This window comes from Orcinus orca, chromosome 8, assembly GCF_937001465.1.
Source record: "Orcinus orca chromosome 8, mOrcOrc1.1, whole genome shotgun sequence".
Lineage (NCBI taxonomy): Eukaryota > Metazoa > Chordata > Mammalia > Artiodactyla > Delphinidae > Orcinus > Orcinus orca.
The window spans coordinates 11,456,898-11,479,439 of NC_064566.1; the positions used below are offsets into that span (position 1 = coordinate 11,456,898).

Here is a 22,542-nt window from a genome sequence, read left to right on the forward strand (position 1 = left end):
ATCAAATATGTAAAACATAGTATATCAGATCATGACAAGTATTACATGATATAGTAAATCAGAAAGTGGAGGTGGGAAGTTTAGGTGCAATATTAATAAGGTTTTCTGGGAAAGTCTTCCCAAGTAGGTGATATTTGAGGAAAGACAGAAAGGATGGAGAAACTAAGGAATGACATATTTGATGAGAGTCCGTCTAGGGGCTTCCAGAAGCCTTTGATCAGCTCAGGGCTTTCACAACAGACTCCTTGACCTCCTTATTGCTCAGGCTGTAGATGACAGGTTCAATATTGGGGTCACCACTGTGTAGAGCACAGACACCACTTGGCCTGCCTCCGATGACTGGCCTGAATTATCTCACAGGTACATAAAGATGAGGGTCCCAAAGAAGAGAGCAACAGCAGTGAGGTGGGAGGAGCAGGTAGAGAAGGTCTTGGCCTGGCCCCAGGCAGAGCAGACCTGCATGATGGCCATGATGACAAACAGGTAGGAAACCAAGATGACCAATATACAAGCAGGCATGACAAAAACTGCAAACACAATAATCCCCACCTCCTGGGTGTAGCTTTCCCCACAAGCGAGTTTTAACAGAGGGGGTTGGTCACAGAAAATAAAGTTGATCTCATTGTTTCCACAAAAGAAAAGAGTGAAAGCAGTGACCGTTCAAATAAAGGTGCTGGAAAAACCAGCAACATAAGCCCCAGCTACCAAACCCAAGCAGGCCTTCTCGGTCATGGTGGTGACATAAAGCAGCGGTCGGTGCACGGCCACGTAGCGGTCACAGGCCATGACCGCCAAGAGGTAGCAGTCAAGGGAAGAAAAGAAGGTGAAGAGGAAGAGCTGGGCGGCACAGCGCGCTTTGGAGATGACTCTGCCGCGTTCCAGCAGCACTGCCAGCATCTGGGGGACGATGGCGGAGGACTAGCTGATGTCCACGAAGGAAAGGTGGCTGAGGAAGAAGTATGGGGGTGTGGAGACGGCGATCTTTGCGGGTCAGGAAGATCGTTCCCAAGTTCCCCAGCAGAGTGAGTATATAGAAACCCAAAAAGACAGAAAGAGAGGAGAACAGTGCAAAAAAAGAACAGTGCAATAAGAATAAATTCCAGATTGAGTGATTATATAGGGTGGGCAGTAGATCATAGCTGGAGACTGTGTGCATGGTAATGAAAAGCTCAGGCTTGGCTGGGGTGGGAGCCCCACTGTAGCATTTGCTTGATGACCTTGGCACAATTAACTCGAAGTCTCAGATGACTCATCTACCTATAAGTCAGGAATAATAACAAAACATCCCTCGGGATGTTCAGCGAACACAGTAAGGAAGAACTCTGTCACTACGGTGTAATTCCTCCCAGCCTTCCATTCAGCGGTTGACCTGTGAAAGCTGAGACGAAAGCGCCCGATAACCGGATCCCTGAAGACAAGTTCAATTCATTTTATATTTTTAACCAATAATTTCATTATGACAATTTAATAAGGATACTTAACGTGTTTTACCATGGAAACCGAACACAATTTCTCCCACAATTTAGTCAGGGTACCCTTAGGCAAAAGTGTATCTAGTCTCCCTCAATATCTTGTTTTTGCCTACTCTCCCCTTGTTCTTATTTTGTGGTATTCACCCTCCTCAGGAACTTAAGGCTCTTAGGTTTTCTGTTCTTTTGTTTTCTCTTATTTACTTATTTAGAAACCAACACAACATTGTAAAGCAATTATACTACAATAAAAATTTTAAAACAAAATAGAAAACAAAAGATTGAGTCATTTTAAAATAAAAGACTTTAAACTGAGTGTCTGATAGGTAGGCGTTCGACTTCAACAAACTTCGCAGCCTAATGTGGAAATGGACGAATATAGAGCTCAACACAATATAAGATAAAAAGTGATGAATGCTTCCATTATACTAAGAATGGAGAGCAAGTGATTCTCTAACTTATGTCAGCTCTTGTATTTGCAACTCTGTCCCCAATTAGCTGTTTGATCTTCCACAAGGCACTTAACCTCTCTGAACCTCAATTTCCTCTTCTGCCAAAAGGGGATCATAATATCTGTCCTGCTTATAAGATAAGGTTAATGCATAGATTAAAACAGATGCAAAAGTGCATTGGAAAGCTAAAAGCACTCTATGTATATATGGTGGCTATTTAAAGTTTTAAATGAACATTTTAAGGAAGGGTAATTTATATTCTATGAACAAAAAAAGCACAAACCAAAAAAAAAAATCCATTAGCAATCAGCAATGGGCTCTGCTTACAGGAATATTTCTATTTTCAATCTAACAACATGCATATTTAACAAATAGCTGTTATCCTAGTTCGAGTTGGCTGGCTTATGAAGGGTTTTCTGTTTGTTTTTTGGTTTTTGTAAGTACTCGCATTAACCTTGGAATCAAGAGAGCGAACATAAGCTCCTTTTAGCCCCTCACAAAGCTCCGTAAGCATTGTTTGGCTGTTCTCATAGTCCTTAATAAAAGCAGCAGTTTGATAATAAACAGCACCCAAATCTGAAAGCAGAAGTATTTCCGCAGTCTGGTGTTGTCTAAGCACTGTTGGAGGAATCTGGGTTAATGGAGTTGAAGGTTCTTAACAGAGTTCTAGAAAAGAGCTGTAAAGGAGGGCTTTGGTCATATTTGATTACCTGATACGCCAGCAGCCAGGCCAATACTAAGCTGACCCATTAGAAATAATAACAAAGAAGAGAAATTAAATTCGGAAGCATTAGCGGGACACGAACCATCCTCACCTGAATTCCACTTCACTAGTGTCTTCTTCCCTTGTTTAGTGTTTCCTCTGCCAGTGACCTGCCGATCCAGAGGAGACCTAGGCCGTAGCTCACTCACAGTAGATGTGTGACCCTGGGCAAGTCACTTTTCTTCTCTGAACTTCAATTACGTTGTCTTTGCTCCCTTTAAATAAACAACATTGCAGCGTGAGTCCACAATCATAGCAACTTGGTTGATAGGGGGTTGCTTCCAGAAACACTATGTCTTCTCACTTCATGGAGTTCCTCTCACCCTTGACAGAACAATACATCCCTGATGTTAGAATTGCCCAGGACTTTTTGCAGACTCAGCCCAAGAGAGCAGGGCTTGTGGACCAGCCTCTCTCCCTGAGTTTCTGATCCTGCACTAGACCTTCCTGGTGGTGCTTTTTGTATTCTCTGTCCCAGCATCATGCCATAATTGGTTCCTGAGTTAAGTCTCCAGGGAAAGACAATTTATCTTCCTAACAAGGTGTCTAATATCTTTGAAGATTTCTCTTTAATTTCAAACTCTCAAAGCCCCATCCTACATCCTGCCACCAGGGTCTGATGAGGCTGGTTCCTAGTCTTGCCTCATTCCTATTTTGTACCAAAAGGAATATATTCCTTGGAAGATTTCCTAAGTTCTTTCTATAGGGTAAAAAGTATATCGAGTCTCATATGCAATGTTGGGGCTTCGTGGCCACAGTACCTAGAGGCTTTTCAATTAGCCCTTCCTTCTTAAATAAAAGTCTTTAACTGTCTGCTTAGCATTTAATCAGGAAGAGGCATTAAACTGTCTCCTTAGACCTGACAGCCCATTCTCTCAGTAGTCCCTGTCAATTCGTTGTGTTCTCTCCACCTTCTGGCAGATTCCAAGAGAGCAAATAACTCTGCAGTATACTACTCTTATTCAAACAGACCCTATATTGTCTTTTTCAATCAGTAGGAAACTTTTTAACTAATCCCTAGCTTTCTAACTACTAGCTTAATTTTTCCCACCACATTTTTCCTGTAACACAATTGACACAGGAACTATTTATTAACCATCCCCCTTTTAGAGGATCTATACATTTTCAGCTGGGGTTTTAATAACCAGACCAACCATCATTAAAGGGATCAAACATTTCTTATGAAAATTATAATATGCATGTTAAAGCATCCTGTCTTCTAGAATAAATATCATGTCTTCGAAGGTCTAAATGTTTTACTTTATTATAAGTGATCTTAAATTTAATATTCTTTGGCTGCCTTCACCCTGAATTTCCATGTTTCGCTTATCTGCTTCTTCTGATTTAAAATTCTGTTACTGGAATTCCAGGTGTGACACATCATTTTTGGCTGGCTGAGTTTGGAATCATCCTCTGTTTGTGAGATACTGTCACCACCTTTATGCCCTCCCATGATGGTTTATATTATTCATACTCCTGGGATCTTGTTTTTCTGGTAATCCAAGGGACAGGCAGAAAAGGAGTTTGAGTTCTAAGAATAACGATCAGAGGAAAAACAGAAAATGACGAGTAGGTGGGGCCTGTTCCCTCCCAGTACCTTGGATTTGATTGAGGTACCTACAGTCAGAGAAGTGAAGAGCAAGACCCAGTGGACTCCTGGGAAGCTTTGGATGCAGGCTGAGCTGTTGCAGAGCCCAGGGACCCAGTGCAGACTAGGATTCCCTCCTGCCCACTCCTGCATGGAACACAGCAATGCTCTGCCTCCCCAAGGTCAAAAGCTTTAAGAACATAAAGAGTTGACGGCTATGATACAGATTCTGCAAATACCATTATGGGCAGAGGAAATGGTATAAATCACTAAGTGGATTCTGAGGCAAAGGATGTGACAGATGGAACATGTGGGGAAGAAGAAAGAACAGGACATATTTCCGGTGGTGACAGCATTTGACAGACATATTATTGTGAGCACGTAGAGATTCACGTGAGGCGACCCTGGAAACTACTACAGGAGTTTGAAGAATACTTTGAGCAGGGTCAGCTTTATTAACTGGACCATCAAACTACTACCTTAATTTAATCATTAAAAATAAACATAACCTGCATTTCTCTAATAATTAGTGATATTGTGCATCTTTTCTTGTGCCTGTTAGCCATCTGTATATCTTCTTTGAAAAAATGCCTATTCAGATTTTTTGCCCATTTTTTGATTGGGTTGTTTTTTTGACATGGAGTTATATGAGCTTTGTATATTTTAGATATTAACCCCTTATCCATAATATCATTTGCAACTATTTTCTCCCATTCTATAGGTTGTCTTTTCATTTTTGTCAATGGTTTCCTTTGCTGTGCAAAAGTTTTTCAGTGTAATTAAGTCCCATTTGTTTATATTTGCTTTTATTTCTTTTGCCTTAGGAGACTGATCCAAGGAGATACTTCTGTGCTTTATGTCAAAGAGTGTTCTGTCTATGTTCTCTTCTTGGAGTTTCATGGTTTCCGTTCTTACACTTAGGTCTTTAAATCATTCCGTTCTTACACTTAGGTCTTTAAATCATTCCGTTCTTACACTTAGGTCTTTAAATCATTTTGTCATTTCAACAATGAGCTATCACCTCACATCTGTCAGAATGGCTGTCATTAAAAAGTCTACAAATAACAAATGTTGGAGAGGATGTGGAGAAAAGGAAACCCTTGTACACAGTTGGTGCAGCCATTATGGAAAACAATATGGAGGTTCCTCAAAAAACTAAAAATACAGCCAACATATGATCCAGCAATTCCACTCCTGGGTATATGTATCCAGAAAAAACAGAAACTCTCAGAAAGAAGCATGCACCCCAGTGTTCATAGCAGCACTGTTTATAATAGCCAAGACATGGAAGCAGCCCAAGTGCCCATAAAAAGATAGTTGGATTAAGAAGATATTCATATATATATATATATATAGGCACATAATTATATATAATGGAATATTACTTAGCCATAAAAAAGAAACACTGCCATTTGCAGCAACATGGATGGACCTATTACGCTTAGTGAAATAAGTCAGACAGAGAAAGACAAATACAGTGTGATGTCACTTATATGTGGGATCTGAAAAAATAATACAAATGAATGTATATGCAAAACAGAAGCAGACTCACAGACATAGAAAACAAACCTATGTTTACCAAAGGAGGAGGGACAAATTAGGAGTATGAGATTAACATATTCAAACTACTATGTATATAGCTCAGGGAGATCAGTTCGGTGCTTTGTGACCACCTAGAGGGGTGGGATAGGGAGGGTGGGAGGGAGACACAAGAGGGAGGAGATAGGGGGATATATGTATATGTATAGCTGATTCACTCTGTTATAAAGCAGAAACTAACACACCATTGTAAAGCAATTATACTCCAATAAAGATGTTAAAAAAGAAAAAGAAAACAAAAAAACTACTATGTATAAAACAGTAAGCACCAAGGATATACTGTATAGTACAGAGAATTACAGCCATTTAATCTTGTAATAAACTATACTGCAGTATAATCTACAAAAATACTGAATCACTATGCTGTACACCTGACACTAACACGATATTGCAAATCAACTATAGTTCAATTTTAAAACATTTGAAAAAATAAACATAATCTAAATACTGAATCCTAATTGATGACATCATTCTACATTATGTAGTGTAGAAGAGTACTAATACTGATGTCTGCAACTTACTTTGAAATACGTCAAAAAATAAGGTGGGGGCTTCTCTGGTGGCGCAGTGGTTAAGAATCCGCCTTGCAATGCAGGGGACACGGGTTCGAACCCTGGTCTGGGAAGATCCCACATGCCGCTGGAGCAACTGAGCCTGTGAGCCACAACTACTGAGTCTGCGAGCCACAACTACTGAGCTTGTATGCCACAACTACTGAAGCCCGCGTACTGCAGCAAGAGAAGCCACCTCAATGAGAAGCCCGCGTATCTCAACGGAGACCCAGTGCAGCCAAAATTAAATAAAATTAAAAAAAAAAAACAAAAACAAACTTCTACCTATTTAAAAAAAAAAATAAGGTGGATTTGTGGATGAACTGATGGATGTATAAATGAATAGATTGATTATAAATATGTGATAAAACAAAAACATCTAAGTATTGGGTATAGGGAGTTCATTATGCATTATTTTCAACATTTCTGTATGATGGAAATCTTTCATAGAAAATTTGCAAAAAAAAAATGTAGTCTTGTAGTAAGGCGTGCCACATCTGAATTACACAGGATTAACTTCAGATTCTTTTGTCACTTGTCCTGAGAGTTAGAAATCTCACTCCAATGTCTTCTCAGGCTGCCTCTTTCTCTCCTTGCTTTCTGTCCCTGGAACTAAAAGTTCTGGTTCTTTTTTAATGCCTTATGCCATGACGTATTCATCTAAACATTGAGCGTGCTATAAATAATGAGTTCCCAGAATGCTGGCACTGCAGAGGAGATGATTCTCAGGAATTTCCAAGGTTGAACAAGGTTGGATGGCTAAGACAACCTGGCTCTGTTGAGAATTTTCCTCAGAGCCTCCTTCACTTCCTTGCTCCTCAGGCTGTAGTTGAGAAGGTTCAACATGGGGATCACTGTTATGTAAAACACAGACACCACCCAGTCCTCCTCCGAGGACTGGCCAGAGTCATGTCTCAGATACATGAAGATGAGGGTCCCAAAGAAGAGTGACACTGCAGTGAGGTGAGAGGCACAGGTCCAGAAAGTCTTGGCCCGGCCTCCTGCAGAGGGAATCCTCATAACGGCCAAGATGATGGGCAGGTAGGACACCAAAATCACCACCATGCAGGCAGGGATGACAAAAATGGCAAACACAATAATTACCACTTCCTGAGTGTAGCTGTCCCCACAGGTTATCTTTAAGAGAGGAGGGAGGTCACATAAAATGAAGTCAATCTCATTGGTTCCACAAAAGGAGAGTGTGAAAGCTGAGACCTTCCACACCAAGGCGCTGAAGACACCAGCAACGTAAGCCCCCCCCAACACACACACACACACACAACCCAAACGGGCCTTCCTCCTCATGATAGTGACATAAAGCAGGAGTCAGCACACGGCCACATAGCGGTCATAGGCCATGAGGGCCGGGAGGTAGCAGTCAATGGAGCCAAAGAAGGTGAAGAGAAAGAACTGGACAGCACAGAGTGTGTAGGATAAAGTGGCCCTGTGCTCCAGCAACACAGCCATCATCAGAGGCACAGTGACAAACGAGTAGCAGATGTCCATGAACGAGAGGTGACTCAGAAGGAAGTACGTGGGGCTGTGGAGTCGGAGATCCACGCGGATCAGGATAATCATGCCCAAAGGGGTGATGAGACAGATAAATAGAAACAGGAGGAAGAGAGGTAGTGCCCATTCAGGACAGTCAATGAATGCCATGAGGAGGAATTTGGTCACCAACGTGAGGTTCTTCTCTACCATGAAGCGAGAGGCACCTGAGAAGGCTAGGATGAGAGCAAGTTAGGGAACTATAAGTAGGAATTAACTGTATTTCTAGGTTACATGTATTGAACAAGTGCTATGGACAAAACATGCCAGGGGCTACGTGGGGCTTCAGAGATGCCTGGTCTTAACTCCTACTTCTAAGGGACTTCTGTGACATGTCAAGAAAACTGATGTGGGGAAACATTTTCAGAATAGGAGTGCTTTTTCTCCCACTTTTTATGGCTAACTAGCTGTGTGAGCCCCTGCAGTCAGATAACCACAGAACCAAACTTTCCCTATCGCTCCAATAGGGGCTGATACATGGGGTCCTGTCTACCATGGAAATATCCATCTCAGGACTCTGTCCCTTTTTTTTTTTTTTTTTTTTTTTGCGGTACGCAGGCCTCTCACTGCTGTGGCCTCTCCCGTTGCGAAGCACAGGCTCCGGACGCGCAGGCTCAGCAGCCATGGCTCACGGGCCCAGCCACCCTGCGGAATGTGGGATCTTCCCGGACCGGGGCACGAAGCCGTGTCCCCTGCATCGGCAGGCGGACTCTCAACCACTGCGCCACCAGGGAAGCCCTGTCCCTTTTTCTCTATGACCATACCTCCTCCCTTATTTCAAACCCTCTTCATCTCTTGCCTGGATCAAAACAAGAGCCATATAGCTAACAGCTCCCGCTGTCCTCAGACTTGCTTCTTGCCAACTTTTTTTTTAACATTTTATTTTTGTTGTTGTTGTTTATATGTGCTTTTTATTGTGAGGTTTTAAAATTTTATTTATTTTTTTATACAGCAGGTTCTTATTAGTTACCTATTTTATACATATTAGGATATATACGTCAATCCCAATCTCCCAATTCATCCCACCACCAACCCCGCCCCCGCCCCGCCCCTGCTTTGCCCCTTGGTGTCCATACGTTTGTTCTCCTCACTGTGACCAGAGAGATATTTCTAAGACTTTCTCATCCCCCTGTTAAAAATCCAGTCATGGCGCCCCATCAAGGATAGGATATTCTTTAGACTCCTCAGTGTATTGGGGAAAGGCCTCCGGGGGGGTCTCCCCCACTTACTTCCTCGTGTCCCTTTCTTATACCTCACTGCTTGCACCTTCAGCCACGCTTCTCTCCAGCCACCTGAATTGTTTACAGCTTTTCTAATGCCCCACATTCATTCACATCTCTGTGCTTTCCGCAGGCCACCCCTTCTGCTGAAACACCTTGTCTTTCCCATCCTCAGGGTCCTGCCCAACTCCTATACCACCTTCAGACCTCAGCTCAGATCCTACGTCCCACAAGAAGTCTCCCTTGAGTCTGTCTTCCCTGGTCAGGGTATGTGCCTCTGGAGCTCAGCACACTGTAAAGCCTCAATATGTTTTGGGGGAATAAAGTTATCAAATGAGATATAAAGCATATTGCAAAGAGAAAGGCATTGTGCAAATCTTCAAGGGATTATGTTTGTTTTGTTTTTTTGCGGTACGCAGGCCGCTCACTGTTGTGGCCTCTCCCGTTGCGGAGCACGGGCTCCGGATGCGCAGGCTCAGCGGCGATGGCTCACGGGCCCAGCCGCTCCGCGGCATGTGGGATCTTCCTGGACCAGGGCACGAACCCGCGTCCCCTGCATCGGCAGGTGGACTCTCAACCACTGCGCCACCAGGGAAGCCCCGGATTATGCTTATTTTTATGAAAATATTTAAAAACAGAAGCTGTCTGAAGTCTTAAAAACCCAATAAAATTGATGAATATTCACAGAGACCATAAGCCATCCTTGGACTTACCCTCCAATTCTCAACGTAACAGTGCGCTTACTTGACAGAAAGCTGTTGTCTTAATTAGATCCTCTTAGTTTACCACAAATCCATTTTAAAAGAACAGATATTTTCTTTAATAACAGAGAACATATATACAGACACTATTCTAATGATTTATATATTAAGTCATTTAATTCCCACATTCACTTTTTGAGGTAGGAACTTTTTTCCCCCATTTCACAGATGAGGCAACTGAGACAGACTTTAAGTAGCTCAATCTTGTGTCCAAGATTGCACAGCTAGTAAATGGTGGAACTGCCATGAAGAACAAAACTGTACACAGAAGCACTATTTACCTTAAAACAGGATTTTACATACATCACATGTCTATTCCAATAGTCTAAGAGGACCCAGAAAATGTCTGCCTTTAAGTAGACGCATGAATACCAGCACTGCAGTCTATTCATATCCGAAGGCAGATGGGGACTCTTGTGCTAATGGATAGAAAGTCCTTTGGCAGAGTTGCAGTGCAGGGGGGTAGAGAAGATATTTGATCATCTTTAAAGCATTAGACTTTGACAGCTAGGCCAGTGTTGCACTGACATGTTGGAGAAAATGGTAAATAAAAGTCATTGGATCTGGTGACCTGAACTGAGCATGAACCAAGAGGACCAGGACAGTTTTCTCACCTGAATTCCACGTTACCTTTACCTGGCCAGTCCTCTTCGCCCTTTGTCCACTATTTTTCCCTTGTCTCTAAAAAATCGTTTCTTTTCCACTGCTTGGAGAAGTATCCTAAGGGTCTGGGGAGAGAAAACTGGGCTGGGTAGCAGGAGGTCTGGGTGGATATTGTCCTCCCAAATCTGCTCAGTTACGACACTGAGCAAGTTACTTAATCTCTCCAGGCATTGGTGTCCTTCTCCCTCCCCCTACAATCTACATACACACACACATTAGTGAATCAACTTGGGGACAGTAATGTCACAGCTGCCTGAATGCCAGTCCCTGCCTATATCACCCTCAAGTCCCTTGCCAGTTCTGGTCAGTCAAACACTTTCTTCTCTCTCTTCCCTTAATCTTTCTGTTTCCATGACTTGCTAAACCTGGTTCACATGCATTCGTCACTCTGGTTTTTGTTCAGTTCCAGGCTAGGAGAGCAGAGATTGGAGAAAAGCCTCGTCGTATGGGCTCTGGACTCCAATGCCAATCCCTTTTGGCGAAGATACCAATAGTCTCTGAAAGTCTGAAGTCCCCAGTCAATGGCTGATGTGGTCTCTAAGGAAAGGCAACTGTTACTCGGATTCTTAACAAGACTCCTGGTCTCAGTCCCAGCTCCCAAAGCCTTTCAACACACCCACTAAGTGGGGTCTAAAAAGCCTAAGTCCCAGTTCTACACAGTCCCTCGATGAGTGAGATGTCTCTGGCTTTAACTTCTCTGTCAGAACAATGCCAGAAACTGTGCCTTCCTCCGTGTGGCCACATCCTGGAAGGAATAAGGGTGCTTTGTGAACGCAAGGCTTTATCACATTGCTCAGAAGGACACAGTGGAGACTCTACACAGAGACCTCAACAAGACACATCATGTCTTCTAAGTTTGCCCTCTCTGGAAGTCAGGTGTTTCACTGTCTCCTCTCCCCTCCCCACCCTTCTCCCCCCGCCTTAAAAGCAAATGAAATCACAGGGAAAACAAAAGCCTGAGATGTTGCTCAGAGGAGAAGCTGGCATATCCTTTTTGTTGGCATGGCCTTTGCCATCTCTCTGCGTCTTTAACACAGCAGTATTGCTTTAGCCCCAAATTCAGAAGCATTTTGTTAAGCCATTGAATGTCAAGATGGCTCAATTCAGAAAAGGAAATAAGGAAGATGGGGAAGAACAGAATAATTATAGAATAATTGTTTTCTTGGACAATTATGCAAACCAAGAGAAAATGAGACCATATCGGTCACTGATTCATCACGGTGCTAAGCGTTCTAAATGAAGAGCAGGAGACACAAAACGAAACAAATCCCTGTAAAAGAGAAAACACAATGCCAGTCTACAAGGACTATGCAAACTAGCAGATCACATAATAATTCATCCTACAGATAACAGGTACTAAGCTCATAAGTGAGGTGTAGTCCAGGTGCCATGGGGAGTCAGAGTAAGGCAAGATTACTTATAGATGGGGTAGATCAGGGAAGGCTTCCCAGCGGACATGGACTTTGGCAGGCAGTTTGGATGGAAGTGAGGGGTGGGAGAATGATGGGCAAAGCTCTTCAGGAAGGGGGAGCAGCGTGAGCGAATTCACAGGGACAGGAAAGCCCGGGGACTACTCCTGGGGCAATGCGTGGGCTTTGGCCACAGTACAGGATGGTATTAGGCAAGTCCAGGACTAGGACGAGGTGAGTGAGGCACTCACCTCGGATTCAAAAGTTAAGGTGGCACCAAAACCTTTAGTAAACAAGGTAAATAATCATATAATATTATCAAAAATAAAAATCAACGCCAAAATCTCTATGATGAATAAAATATCAAAATTTTCAGAAGAATTTTTTTTTTTTTTTAGATTCCATATATATGTGTTAGCATACGGTATTTGTTTTTCTCTTTCTGACTTACCTAGGGGCAGGACAAGAATAAAGACGTAGAGAATGGACTTGAGGACACAAGGAGGGGGAAGGGTAAGCTGGGATGAATTGAGAGAGTGGCATGGACGTATATACACTACCAAACGTAAAATAGATAGCTGGTGGGAAGCAGCCGCATAGCACAGGGAGATCAGCTCGGTGCTTTGTGACCACCTAGAGGGGTGGGATAGGGAGGGTGGGAGGGAGACGCAAGAGGGAGGGGATATGGGGATATATGTATATGTATAGCTGATTCACTTTGTTATACAGCAGAAACTAACACACCATTGTAAAGCAATTATACCCCAATAAAGATGTTAAAATAATAATAATAATAATAAAATAAAACAAATTGAATGAAAATACAGGTACAGAATAAATATATATATATATCAAAATTTTAAATAAAGAGCACCAGTATTACTGATTTTCCTTTTGCCTCAGTCTCCGTTACAGTACAGCATAGCGCTGGTACCCTACGCTTGAAAAGGAGGGTGAGACCAACAGCTTCCAGGGCACAGGCTTAACAAGTGCCTTTTAATGGACATTCCATTTCTTTCCTCTCTACCCTCCAGTTAGGAAAAGAAAATGTAGGAAAGTCAACCTAATAAGATCTAATACTTGCAGAATAACTTTAACTATTTCCAAGTACTCTCTTCATCTTCACAAGACCCCTGTGGGATTGAGAGAGATAACAAATTCCTCCTCTGTACTGATGAGGAAACACGGCAAACAAAGGCCCAAGGTCATGTAGTTACCTGGTGAGTGGACTAGAAATTGTGTCGGTCCTGGTTGCTAATGGACTCTGCCTATGCCACAGGCCCTACAGCCCAAGAGGACATATTTTTATGACCACACATACATCCACATCCACGCCCAGAGCTCACTGGACGAGGACGAGGTGAGTCCTCTGGGCTATGCTGTATTAACAAATGACCTTAAAACCACAGTGACTTAACACAATAAATTTAAATTTACCCATGGAAACGCCAGTGTGGGATAGGTAGTCCTCCTCTGTCTTGCAGCTAAGCCATTTTGTACAGCTGAACTTCAAGACTGCTAGTGCAGGGGAGGACAGGGAAAGATCAAGCAGGATGCCACTAAGGACCAGGCCTGGTCTGCCTCCCTCCCACCTACATCACAGTGACCTGAACCCAGTCACAGGGGTTCAACATTACTGCCTACATAACCTAGAGGATGTAGGGAAGCGCACAGATATTTGTGCAAACAAATATTTGGGCTGAAATCTCTGCCACACCCCTCACCTTCTGTGCATCCTTTGTGCAGGAGAAAGTCTAGAACCCACCCCAGAATTTCCAAGGACAATCAAGGGCTCACTCCTGCGTGTGCGTGGCTCTGTTTTCCTGTTTCCGTTAAAGCGTTATTTACACTCGTGCCCACTTCCCATTACTTCTCACCCTTTCCAGTACCACATCATGCCAAGCATGAAGCGTGGCCTTTTGTCTTTATCCTTCACTCTCTAAAGCAAAATTAACACAGTGCGTTTGTTTGGGTAGCTGACTTTTAATAAAAATATTGTAGAGAACTTAAGAGGTTCATAATACTTCACAGATTAGGGAGAAAATTAGAATTGAATAATTGATGTCATTGTGCTACAAATTCCCCAGCCATTTCCATCACAAGGAATTTGTCTCTGGCTGTTCCTGGCTTCCACCTTAAGCTGCCTGCTACTATAGGACCCGTATCTTTCTCTGCTGAGATCATCTTTTATTTGTATTTCTCTTCTCCCAATTCCTCAATCTTCCAAATCCCTATCTAGTCCAATCTACTGGGAGAAGGCTCAAAATTCTTTGTATATTGTTATGCATGATAATCTGAATCTTTAATACCCAAATACCTTCCATTTAGACCATACATTAGAGGTTCTTAAATTCCATAATCCAGATGCCCTTTAAGATGTTTTCCTCAACAAAAGGAAATGTCTCTCTTCAATAGAAAAAAATTAGGTCAAACTACAGCTAGCATTTAACTTTTTTTTTTTTTTTTTTTTACTTTTAACATACAAAATAATGATTTAGTGCTCAAAGATGCCTTAGAAACTGGGTTAAATAATGAAAACTGTCTTTACTAAATAATTTCTTGGAGGCTTTCGTGTGATAATATACTTTATAAATCTCCAAAATGAAGTACGTATTGTGCAGCAATTCTCAAAAGTATTTGACAATGGAATGTTTACTAGGCTACTCTTGTGTACAAACACCCACAAATTCAGTGACACACAAGAATAAGCATTTGCTCTCACATTCATAGGTTCCAGGATTTGGTTTATCAAGGCTGGGCTGGGCTAGCTTAGCCAAGCTGCAGCTTGGTTCCTGATTTGTTTCACATGTCTCTCACCATCTTTGGGTCAGCAAGCTACTGAAGACATGTTCTTCTAACAGTGGCAGAGGCCCAAGTGAGCAAAGTTCCATTATCAAAATACATTCAAGTCTTTGCTTACATCTGGTCTGCATGTCTGTCAGCCAAAGAAAGTCACATGGTCAAGCTCAACAATCTCGAGCAGGGGAGTATATTCTATTCACAGTGGAAGAGGAGTTTTCAGAACACTTTTCCCTGTCATCCATAAATACTCAAGTCCTACCACCGAACCACATGCAAAATACATTCATCACCACCTGAGATCACCCACCCACACAAGCCTCTACAAAGTACAAGTCATGCCTTGGTATCCGTGGGGGATTGCTTCGAGGACCTGCCCCGAATACCAAAATCCGCAAACACTCAAGTCCCGTAGTTGGCTCTCTGTATTAGTGATTCCATACTCATGGTCCCACAGTCATGAATTCAGCCAAACGTGGATCCTGTAGTACTGTAGTATGTACTGAAAAATAGTTACATATAAGTGGACCCCTGCAATTCAAACCTGTGTTGTGCAAGGGTCAGCTGTACATCGTTGGGATCGAAGTTTAGGATCTTGTGATCTCTATCAGCCCAGATGCAGCTCCCCTTGGTCTAAAGAATTATGAACTAAAAAGACAAGTTATCTGCCGGCCCTACAGACACCCAATATACATTGGTGAACCGTGCAGGATAACCACGGTAAACACACCCATTAGGAGAAAGGAAGGATGGTAGGCGCATGGCAGGCACTGGTCCCTAGGAATTCTGAGATCCTACCGGGCAAATATTGCCATGTCCCCCTACCCTGGGGTATGAAATGTGCCTTGTTAGGCCATGAACCTTCTCCTTGGTGGAGATAGGGCACCCCGGGTGGGTGTCCCTCAGGGCTCTTAGAAAATGTCATGACCCTTAGATCTTTCTCATACCCCGAAGTACTTTAATCCTAAATATAGATAGCTTCTATTTTAGCCTTTTCTCTTTCATTTGGTATTCTCTAACCACTTAGAGTTTACCAGAGAGAGGACATGGTAAATTTTGGTTAAAAATATGGATCGTGGTATCAGACCGTCCGGGTTGGAATCCTGGCTCCTTCACGTTCTACCTGTGTGATCTTGGGAAATATGCATAATCTCAGTGTGATTCAACTACCTCGTCTGTAAATTGGGAATAGTAGTACCAACTTCATAAAGTTATGGAGCAAATCAAATGAAAGTGACGTGAGTGAGAGACATAAAGCCACTCTTCAGTAAGGTATCTGATCTTCACTATCAGAAGAGTGTTTCCCAGACCTCTTCCCAAATTCAACCTTTCTTCCTACTTCCTGTCTGAATCTTTACACATTCAATGACATTGCAGAGTTCCCACGAACTGGTTACTTTAAGATAGTAGTAAACTTTCCATCTGGGTTTTAATGAGGGTAAATCTCACTAATAATAATTGTGAAGCCACAGAAATAGCCAACATCCCTGAGGGACCATGAAGTACCATGCAAAGCGCTTTACATGTAACTTCTCGCTTAAAAACAAAATTATAAAGCACTCAGACAAAATGTAACATTTCTAATCATATAAGGAAATATCCTCATAGATGATAAAGCAATCTTTGGTTGGTAGTTCTCGTAAATTCATTATGCAATGGTCATCTCATCATCTCCCTATCCCATTTTGCTCTCTCTATGCTAGCTCAGTGTTAATGTTACTGCTGATGTCAGTCTTCCCTGCTGTTAACATTACACAATTTAATTTAAAATCTTTATCAGTATTTCTTCCCATTAAAATACGGAATTTCTTTGTTGACATTCTGCCTCTGTCTTTCATTGCTTTCCCTGGAGGCAGGCTTTATGGGAAACTCCTTACTGGAAGATACTCTACCTCTGGGGGGCTGGTTCCATGTCTCCTGTGCTGCAACCACTTGCAAATGATAACGATAGCCCAGATGATTCGTACAACAGAGGAGGTGTTTGATGAGCATTTTGCAGAACTATGAAGATAATTAGTACAACTTGGCTTTATTAAGAGGTTTCCTCAGGGCCTCCTTCATGTCCTTGTTCCCCAGGCTATAAAATCAGAAAGTGCAGCCCGGAGCTTACAATGGTGTAGAACTTGGTCCCAGCCTTTTCCCCTTCCAGAGACTTTCCTAAATCGTTACGTACATAAAATAAAGCTCAAGTCGCAAAGCTCAGCCCTACTGTAGTTACGTAAGAGGCAAAGGTAGAGCAGGTCTTTGCCTGGTGACCTGATTTGCAGATGTTTAGATGGACTTGTCAATGAACAGCTAAGTGAACAGGATCACAGCTAGTCTGGTCAGAATCATATAGAAAGCAAATCATATATCGTAACAGAAATCATATAGAGAAAAATTATATATAGCAGCAGCTGCTAGAGGAAGCTATCTCCCAGGTCTGTGCCAATAGCAATGGGAGGTCACAGAAAATAAGATCAATTTATAATTGAGGGAGATGAAGAAGGTGAAATGCATAGATAGAATTGCATTTGTCAAACCCTCTAAAATCCGCCATCACCAGCTTCTGCTAAACCTCCTGAGAGTCGTGATGGTGGCGAAAAGCAGAGGTCAACAGTGGCCACAAAATAATCGTAAACACATCTGAAAATCTAACTAATGTTTCCAAAGATGAGGTCCTAGGTTCACTCAAGTAATATTTTGGGATTTTAAGCACTGGATTTTACATCAATTCCCACTGTAAAAATTGAATAAACAGAAACCTCAGTTAAATAGAGTTGAGAGACCAGAAAGGGGAGCTCTCATGCCCTGTGATGACAGCAGAGCCCAGCAGGAAGAAGAATGATGCCTCTTTCCCGGAACTTAATATAGTCATTCAGACGAATCAACCTCATTTCTCTGACTCATATCTGCTAGTTCATATGCTTGTCGGTAAAGGCCAGGCTCAACATTGGATGAAAACTGCTAATAGGGAAAATCCTAAAAAGTCTCTAGAATTTCACCTGGGAGACCAGCCCACTAACTTATTATATGAACAGGCTTAGTCAATCGCTAGGGGGCTTTGTCAAGCAATTCCTGGGCTTTTCCGAAGCCTGTTGATTGGAACAAAATTCAGGCTTGCGTTCACAAGAAATCTGATGAACCTTTTCATGGTTATTACAATTAACTTCAGATTATATTTAAAGAAAGTTCTGGTCTTCCTTCAGATGTTGATTCCACCTGAGTAACGTTTAACTCTATGTCTATTAATGGGCTGAACCAGGACCTTCCCCTTCTAGTCAAAAGGACCAGGATGGAATGGGAAACTATATCCACTCCAGATTTAGTTAATCTGGTAAACCAGCTCTCTCATATTCTAGATGAGTCATCTCAATAGAAGACCAATAAAATTCTTAATCTTCAACTCCAGTGTATGAAGGCTCCTAAATGAAACCAAAACTCTCTTAGTTTCTGCTGTTGCATAGAGTCAGGACACTGGAAAAAGAATGGTACAAATTTAAGTCTTAGGCACCTTCAGCCCTCTCACCAGCCTTTCTGATGTTCTCCCAGATCTCCATGATGAGGCTCCAGGGACTACAGGGGCTCTTCCCAATCCTCCCTCTTAAGTGTCTTGGAGAAACATTTCTCCAGATTGGAGATGAATCTCTTCCGATCCTAACTGACACCAAAGGCACACTCTCAGTGCTCAAACCAGCTGTTGTAAAGCAGCCCCTGCCTCGAATAGTGGAGATCTTCAATGAACCTCAAAATGTTCCTGTCTCTGAACCTATCCACTTTTGTTTAGGCCCTTTGAGTGATACCCACCATCTTCCCCTTAGTTCCTCCACCTCTGTCCATTTATTAGGCCGAGACTTCTTAAAGAAGTATCATGCCAGAATTCCTTTCTCCCAAAGGGGTAAAATAATTCTAGAATTTGACAGTAGTCATCAAAGTAACCAACCAGGTGAATTAAATGATACTTTGACATCTTTTATTTGTTGTGTTTCTGACAACACTAGAGCTGATTCTGTAAACACTGATCATTTGTCCCTATTAAATCAGCTACCGCTTTCCTTAAGAGCAAAATCTCCAACTGATGTTGGCAAAATTCATAGCACGCCTCCCATCAAAATTCAAACAGACCCCTCAGTCTTCCCAGAATTAACCACACCCTACAAGTAAAGGAGCGCTTCAAGGCATAAATCCCATAATAGAAGATCCCAAGGCTTGAAGCCTCTTTATCCCTTGTACTAGTCCCTGTTAACACTTGCATTTTACTGGTGAGAAAGCCTAAGGGCTGAGTTTTGGTCCTGGACAAACCTCCAGGTTTGTCCAGGACCTTAAAGCAATAAACAACATTGTCAATGGAATATTACTCAGTCATAAAAAGGAATGAAATTGGGTCATTTGCAGAGACTTGGATGGACCTAGAGACAGTTATACAGAGTGAAGTAAGTCAGAAAGAGAAAAAAAAATATCATATATTAATGTAAATATGTGGAATCTGGAAAAATTGGTATAGACGATCTTATTTACAAAACAGAAATAGAGACACAGACATAGAGAACAAACGTATGGATGCCAAGGGGGAAGGGGGTGGGTGGGATGAATTGGGAGATGGGGATTGACATATATACACTATTGATACTGTGTATAAAATAGATAACTAATGAGAACCTACTGTATAGCTCAGGGAACTCTACTCAGTGTTCTGTGGTGACCTAAATGGGAAGGAAATCCAAAAAAGAGGGAATGTATGTATATGTATAGCTGATTCGCTTTGCTGTACAGTAGAAACTAACACAATATTGTAAAGCAACTATACTCCAATAAAATTTTTTTTAAAAAGAGCTGAGAAGTTAAAAAAAAAACATTGCTATCCCTCAACACCTTGTTTTTCCTACCCTCATATGTTACAAACATCCATTCCCACTGGAAGTAAATTCTTTACTGTAATTGTTTTATGCAGTGTATTCTTCAGTACTCCAGTTCATGAAGCTAGAAAATACCTTTCTGCCTTCACTTGAGGAGAAAACCAATTCACCTGGACAGTAATGCCTCGGGGTTATACTGAGAGTCCTTCTTATTTTTGCAAATCCTGAAGGCTGATTTGGATGATGTAAATGTCCCTAGAGGTTCTACTTTGTTACAATATGTGGATGATTTGCTTCCCTGCTCTCCTTACCAGGCATCCTCACAGGAAGTCAGTATGCACTTAGTTTTAAGGGGACAGAAGGTCGCCAAAGAAAAATTGCAGTTTGCCCGAACCCAAGTTCAACATTTAGGGCATCTGATATCAGAACAAGGGCTACATCTAGATCCAGATAGACTTCATGGTGTCCCAAGTTTCCCAAAACCCAAAACTAAACACTAACTCTGAAGTTTTCTCAGCTGGTTTGTTATTGCTGAAATTGGATTACAATTTCTCTTTTATGGCCAAACCTCTATGTGTTTTATTCAATAAAAACAACCCTGACTCAATTTTATGAGAAGAACTGAATGATATAGGCTTCAAGGTCTTAAGGCCTTAAAGGAAAGTTTGATGAACCCACCTGCCCTTGGGCATCCCAATTTTCAGATTTCCTTTTTCCTTTTTCTTAATATGAAAAGGAAGGAAATGCCCTTGGAGTACTCACCCAAGAAAACAGGGACCATCCTTGACCCCTAGGGCATTATAGCCAGCAACTGGACCCAGGGGCCAGGGATATGACCCTTCCCTTAGAGCCACTAAGGCCACTGCCCTTCCGGTTGAGGCCACTGAGAAAATCATGTGGGTTCTCTGTTAACCATTTTTGCACCTCATGCAGTAGAATCTTTCCTGAATTCTCACCACACCCAACAATTTTCAGCCATCCATCTCACCTCCTATGAAGTCCTTTCATTAACTGCCCCTCACATAATTCCTTTATGTTTTCATAATCTTAACCTGACTACTCTGCTCCCCTTTGACACTGACAGAGTACAATATCTGTGATGGCCTAACACTGACGGACCACCTCCTCATGATGAGTTACAGGAAATTCCATGGAGTAACACTGACTTCCCATGGTTCACTGATGGTTCTTATTTCAAAGGTGACAACAGCAAATATTGTGCTGGATATGCTGTTACAACTCCTTTTGATATTGTTGAAGCAGCATCTTTATCTATGGCTACTTCAGCCCAGCACACCAAACTATATGCTCTTATACAGACCTGTACTTTAGCCAAGGACAAAACTGCCAATATTTTTATTGACAGTAAATATACTTTCGGAGTAGCTCATGATTTTGGAATGTTGTGGAAGCAACACGGCTTCCTTACTTCCAGTGGAAATAAAATTAAAATTGGCCCCTATGTTCAGGAATTATTGAATGTAATGTTTTTACCTGCCACTTTAGCTATCATTAAGATTCTGGGGCATTCTAAACTCGACTCTCTGGAAGTGAGCTGCTATTTCAGCAAGGAATGCTGCCCTTAAAGCGACCAATAGGGGCCAAACTCCATCATGGTCCAAAGAGTTATTGTCCCGAATGATAACTTAGAAAAACTGGCTAGAGATGCTCAAAAATTGGCCTCAAAAAAGGAAAAACAAAACTGGAAATTTAACAATTGTTGGTTTGATAAAAAGAGAAAGCTGTGGCTTAAACCAAATAACAACCAAGCCCTACCAGACACTCTAAAGTTCCCAATCCTCACCACTGTACACGTATTAAACCACTGGCCTACTGACAAAACGATAGTCTTCATGAATCAGTATCAGTGGGGAAATATTAGCAAAGCCCCCATAGTGCTTACCTCACTTGTCTCACTTGTCCAAAGTACAACACAGGAAGCCTGTTCATACTGCTCCTGGACTTTTTTAACCTCCTAACAGACCATTCAAGCTCTGGCAAATGGATTTCACACAACTTCCTCTGAGTAATAGATATAAATATGTTTTAGACATGGTCGGCATGTTTTCACACTGAACAGAAGCTTTTCATTGCAGACAAGCTACTGTCTCTTCTGTGGCTAAAGTTCTTTTTGGAAAAGGTCATCTCTACATGGTGAACTCCTCTTGAATTTCACAGTGATTGAGGAACCCACGATAGTAGCCAAGTGCCTTAAAAGTCTGTGCTGTTTGGCCAGTTTTACAACATTTTCACTTCACCGCTCTCAATCCTCTGGTTTAGGTGAACACACAAATGGCATTATTAAGACTCAGTTGGCAAAATTTGTAGAGGCCCTCCAAATTCCTTGGCCCAAAGCGTTGCTGTTGGTCCTTCTAAATCTTATATCTACCCCTTTAGGAACTCATAAACTCTCACCCTTTGAGATAGCCATGGGATGTCCAATGTACTTACCCACAACAGATAGATGGAGAGATAGTCTATTATGGCAAAGGCCTAATTGCTTCTATTAAAGATACCTATGTTTTGGTAGAGCAATTTTTTACAATGCGACCTTGGGAGAAAAAGACCTTAAGCATCGTACCTTGCAACCTGGAGATTTTGCCTACTGTAGAAGACACCTCCAGAAGAATTCTCTTCAACCTCATTGGAAAGGCCCCTATCAGACACTGCTAACCAACTCTTGTGTCACTAAGCTCCAAGAAACTGACCCCGGGATTCATGTGACATACCTAAAGAAAGCACCAAACACTGACTGGATCTGCATATCATCTGGTGACCTAAAAGTAAAGATTTCCTGGAATTGAAGCAGACAACATCTGATGAGACAGCTTTCCCATGATATCTAGACCAGGACTGTTGGAAGTTTCTCGCCAAAACTTTGATGA

General features: G+C 42.0%; 2 protein-coding genes across 2 annotated transcripts; both read right to left on the reverse strand.

Moving 5' to 3' along the window:
• Positions 1 to 217: 217 nt before the first annotated feature.
• LOC101271322 (olfactory receptor 9Q2) lies at positions 218 to 3,165 on the reverse strand. The gene is given in 5 exon segments (XM_049713425.1): positions 218 to 282; positions 285 to 961; positions 963 to 1,055; positions 1,274 to 1,408; positions 3,008 to 3,165. Coding segments are annotated over 5 exon segments (1,128 nt in total).
• Positions 3,166 to 7,181: 4,016 nt separating this feature from the next.
• LOC101285749 (olfactory receptor 9Q1) lies at positions 7,182 to 8,123 on the reverse strand. The gene is given in 1 exon segment (XM_012538300.1): positions 7,182 to 8,123. A coding segment is annotated over 1 exon segment (942 nt).
• Between the last annotated feature and the right edge of the window lie 14,419 nt (positions 8,124 to 22,542).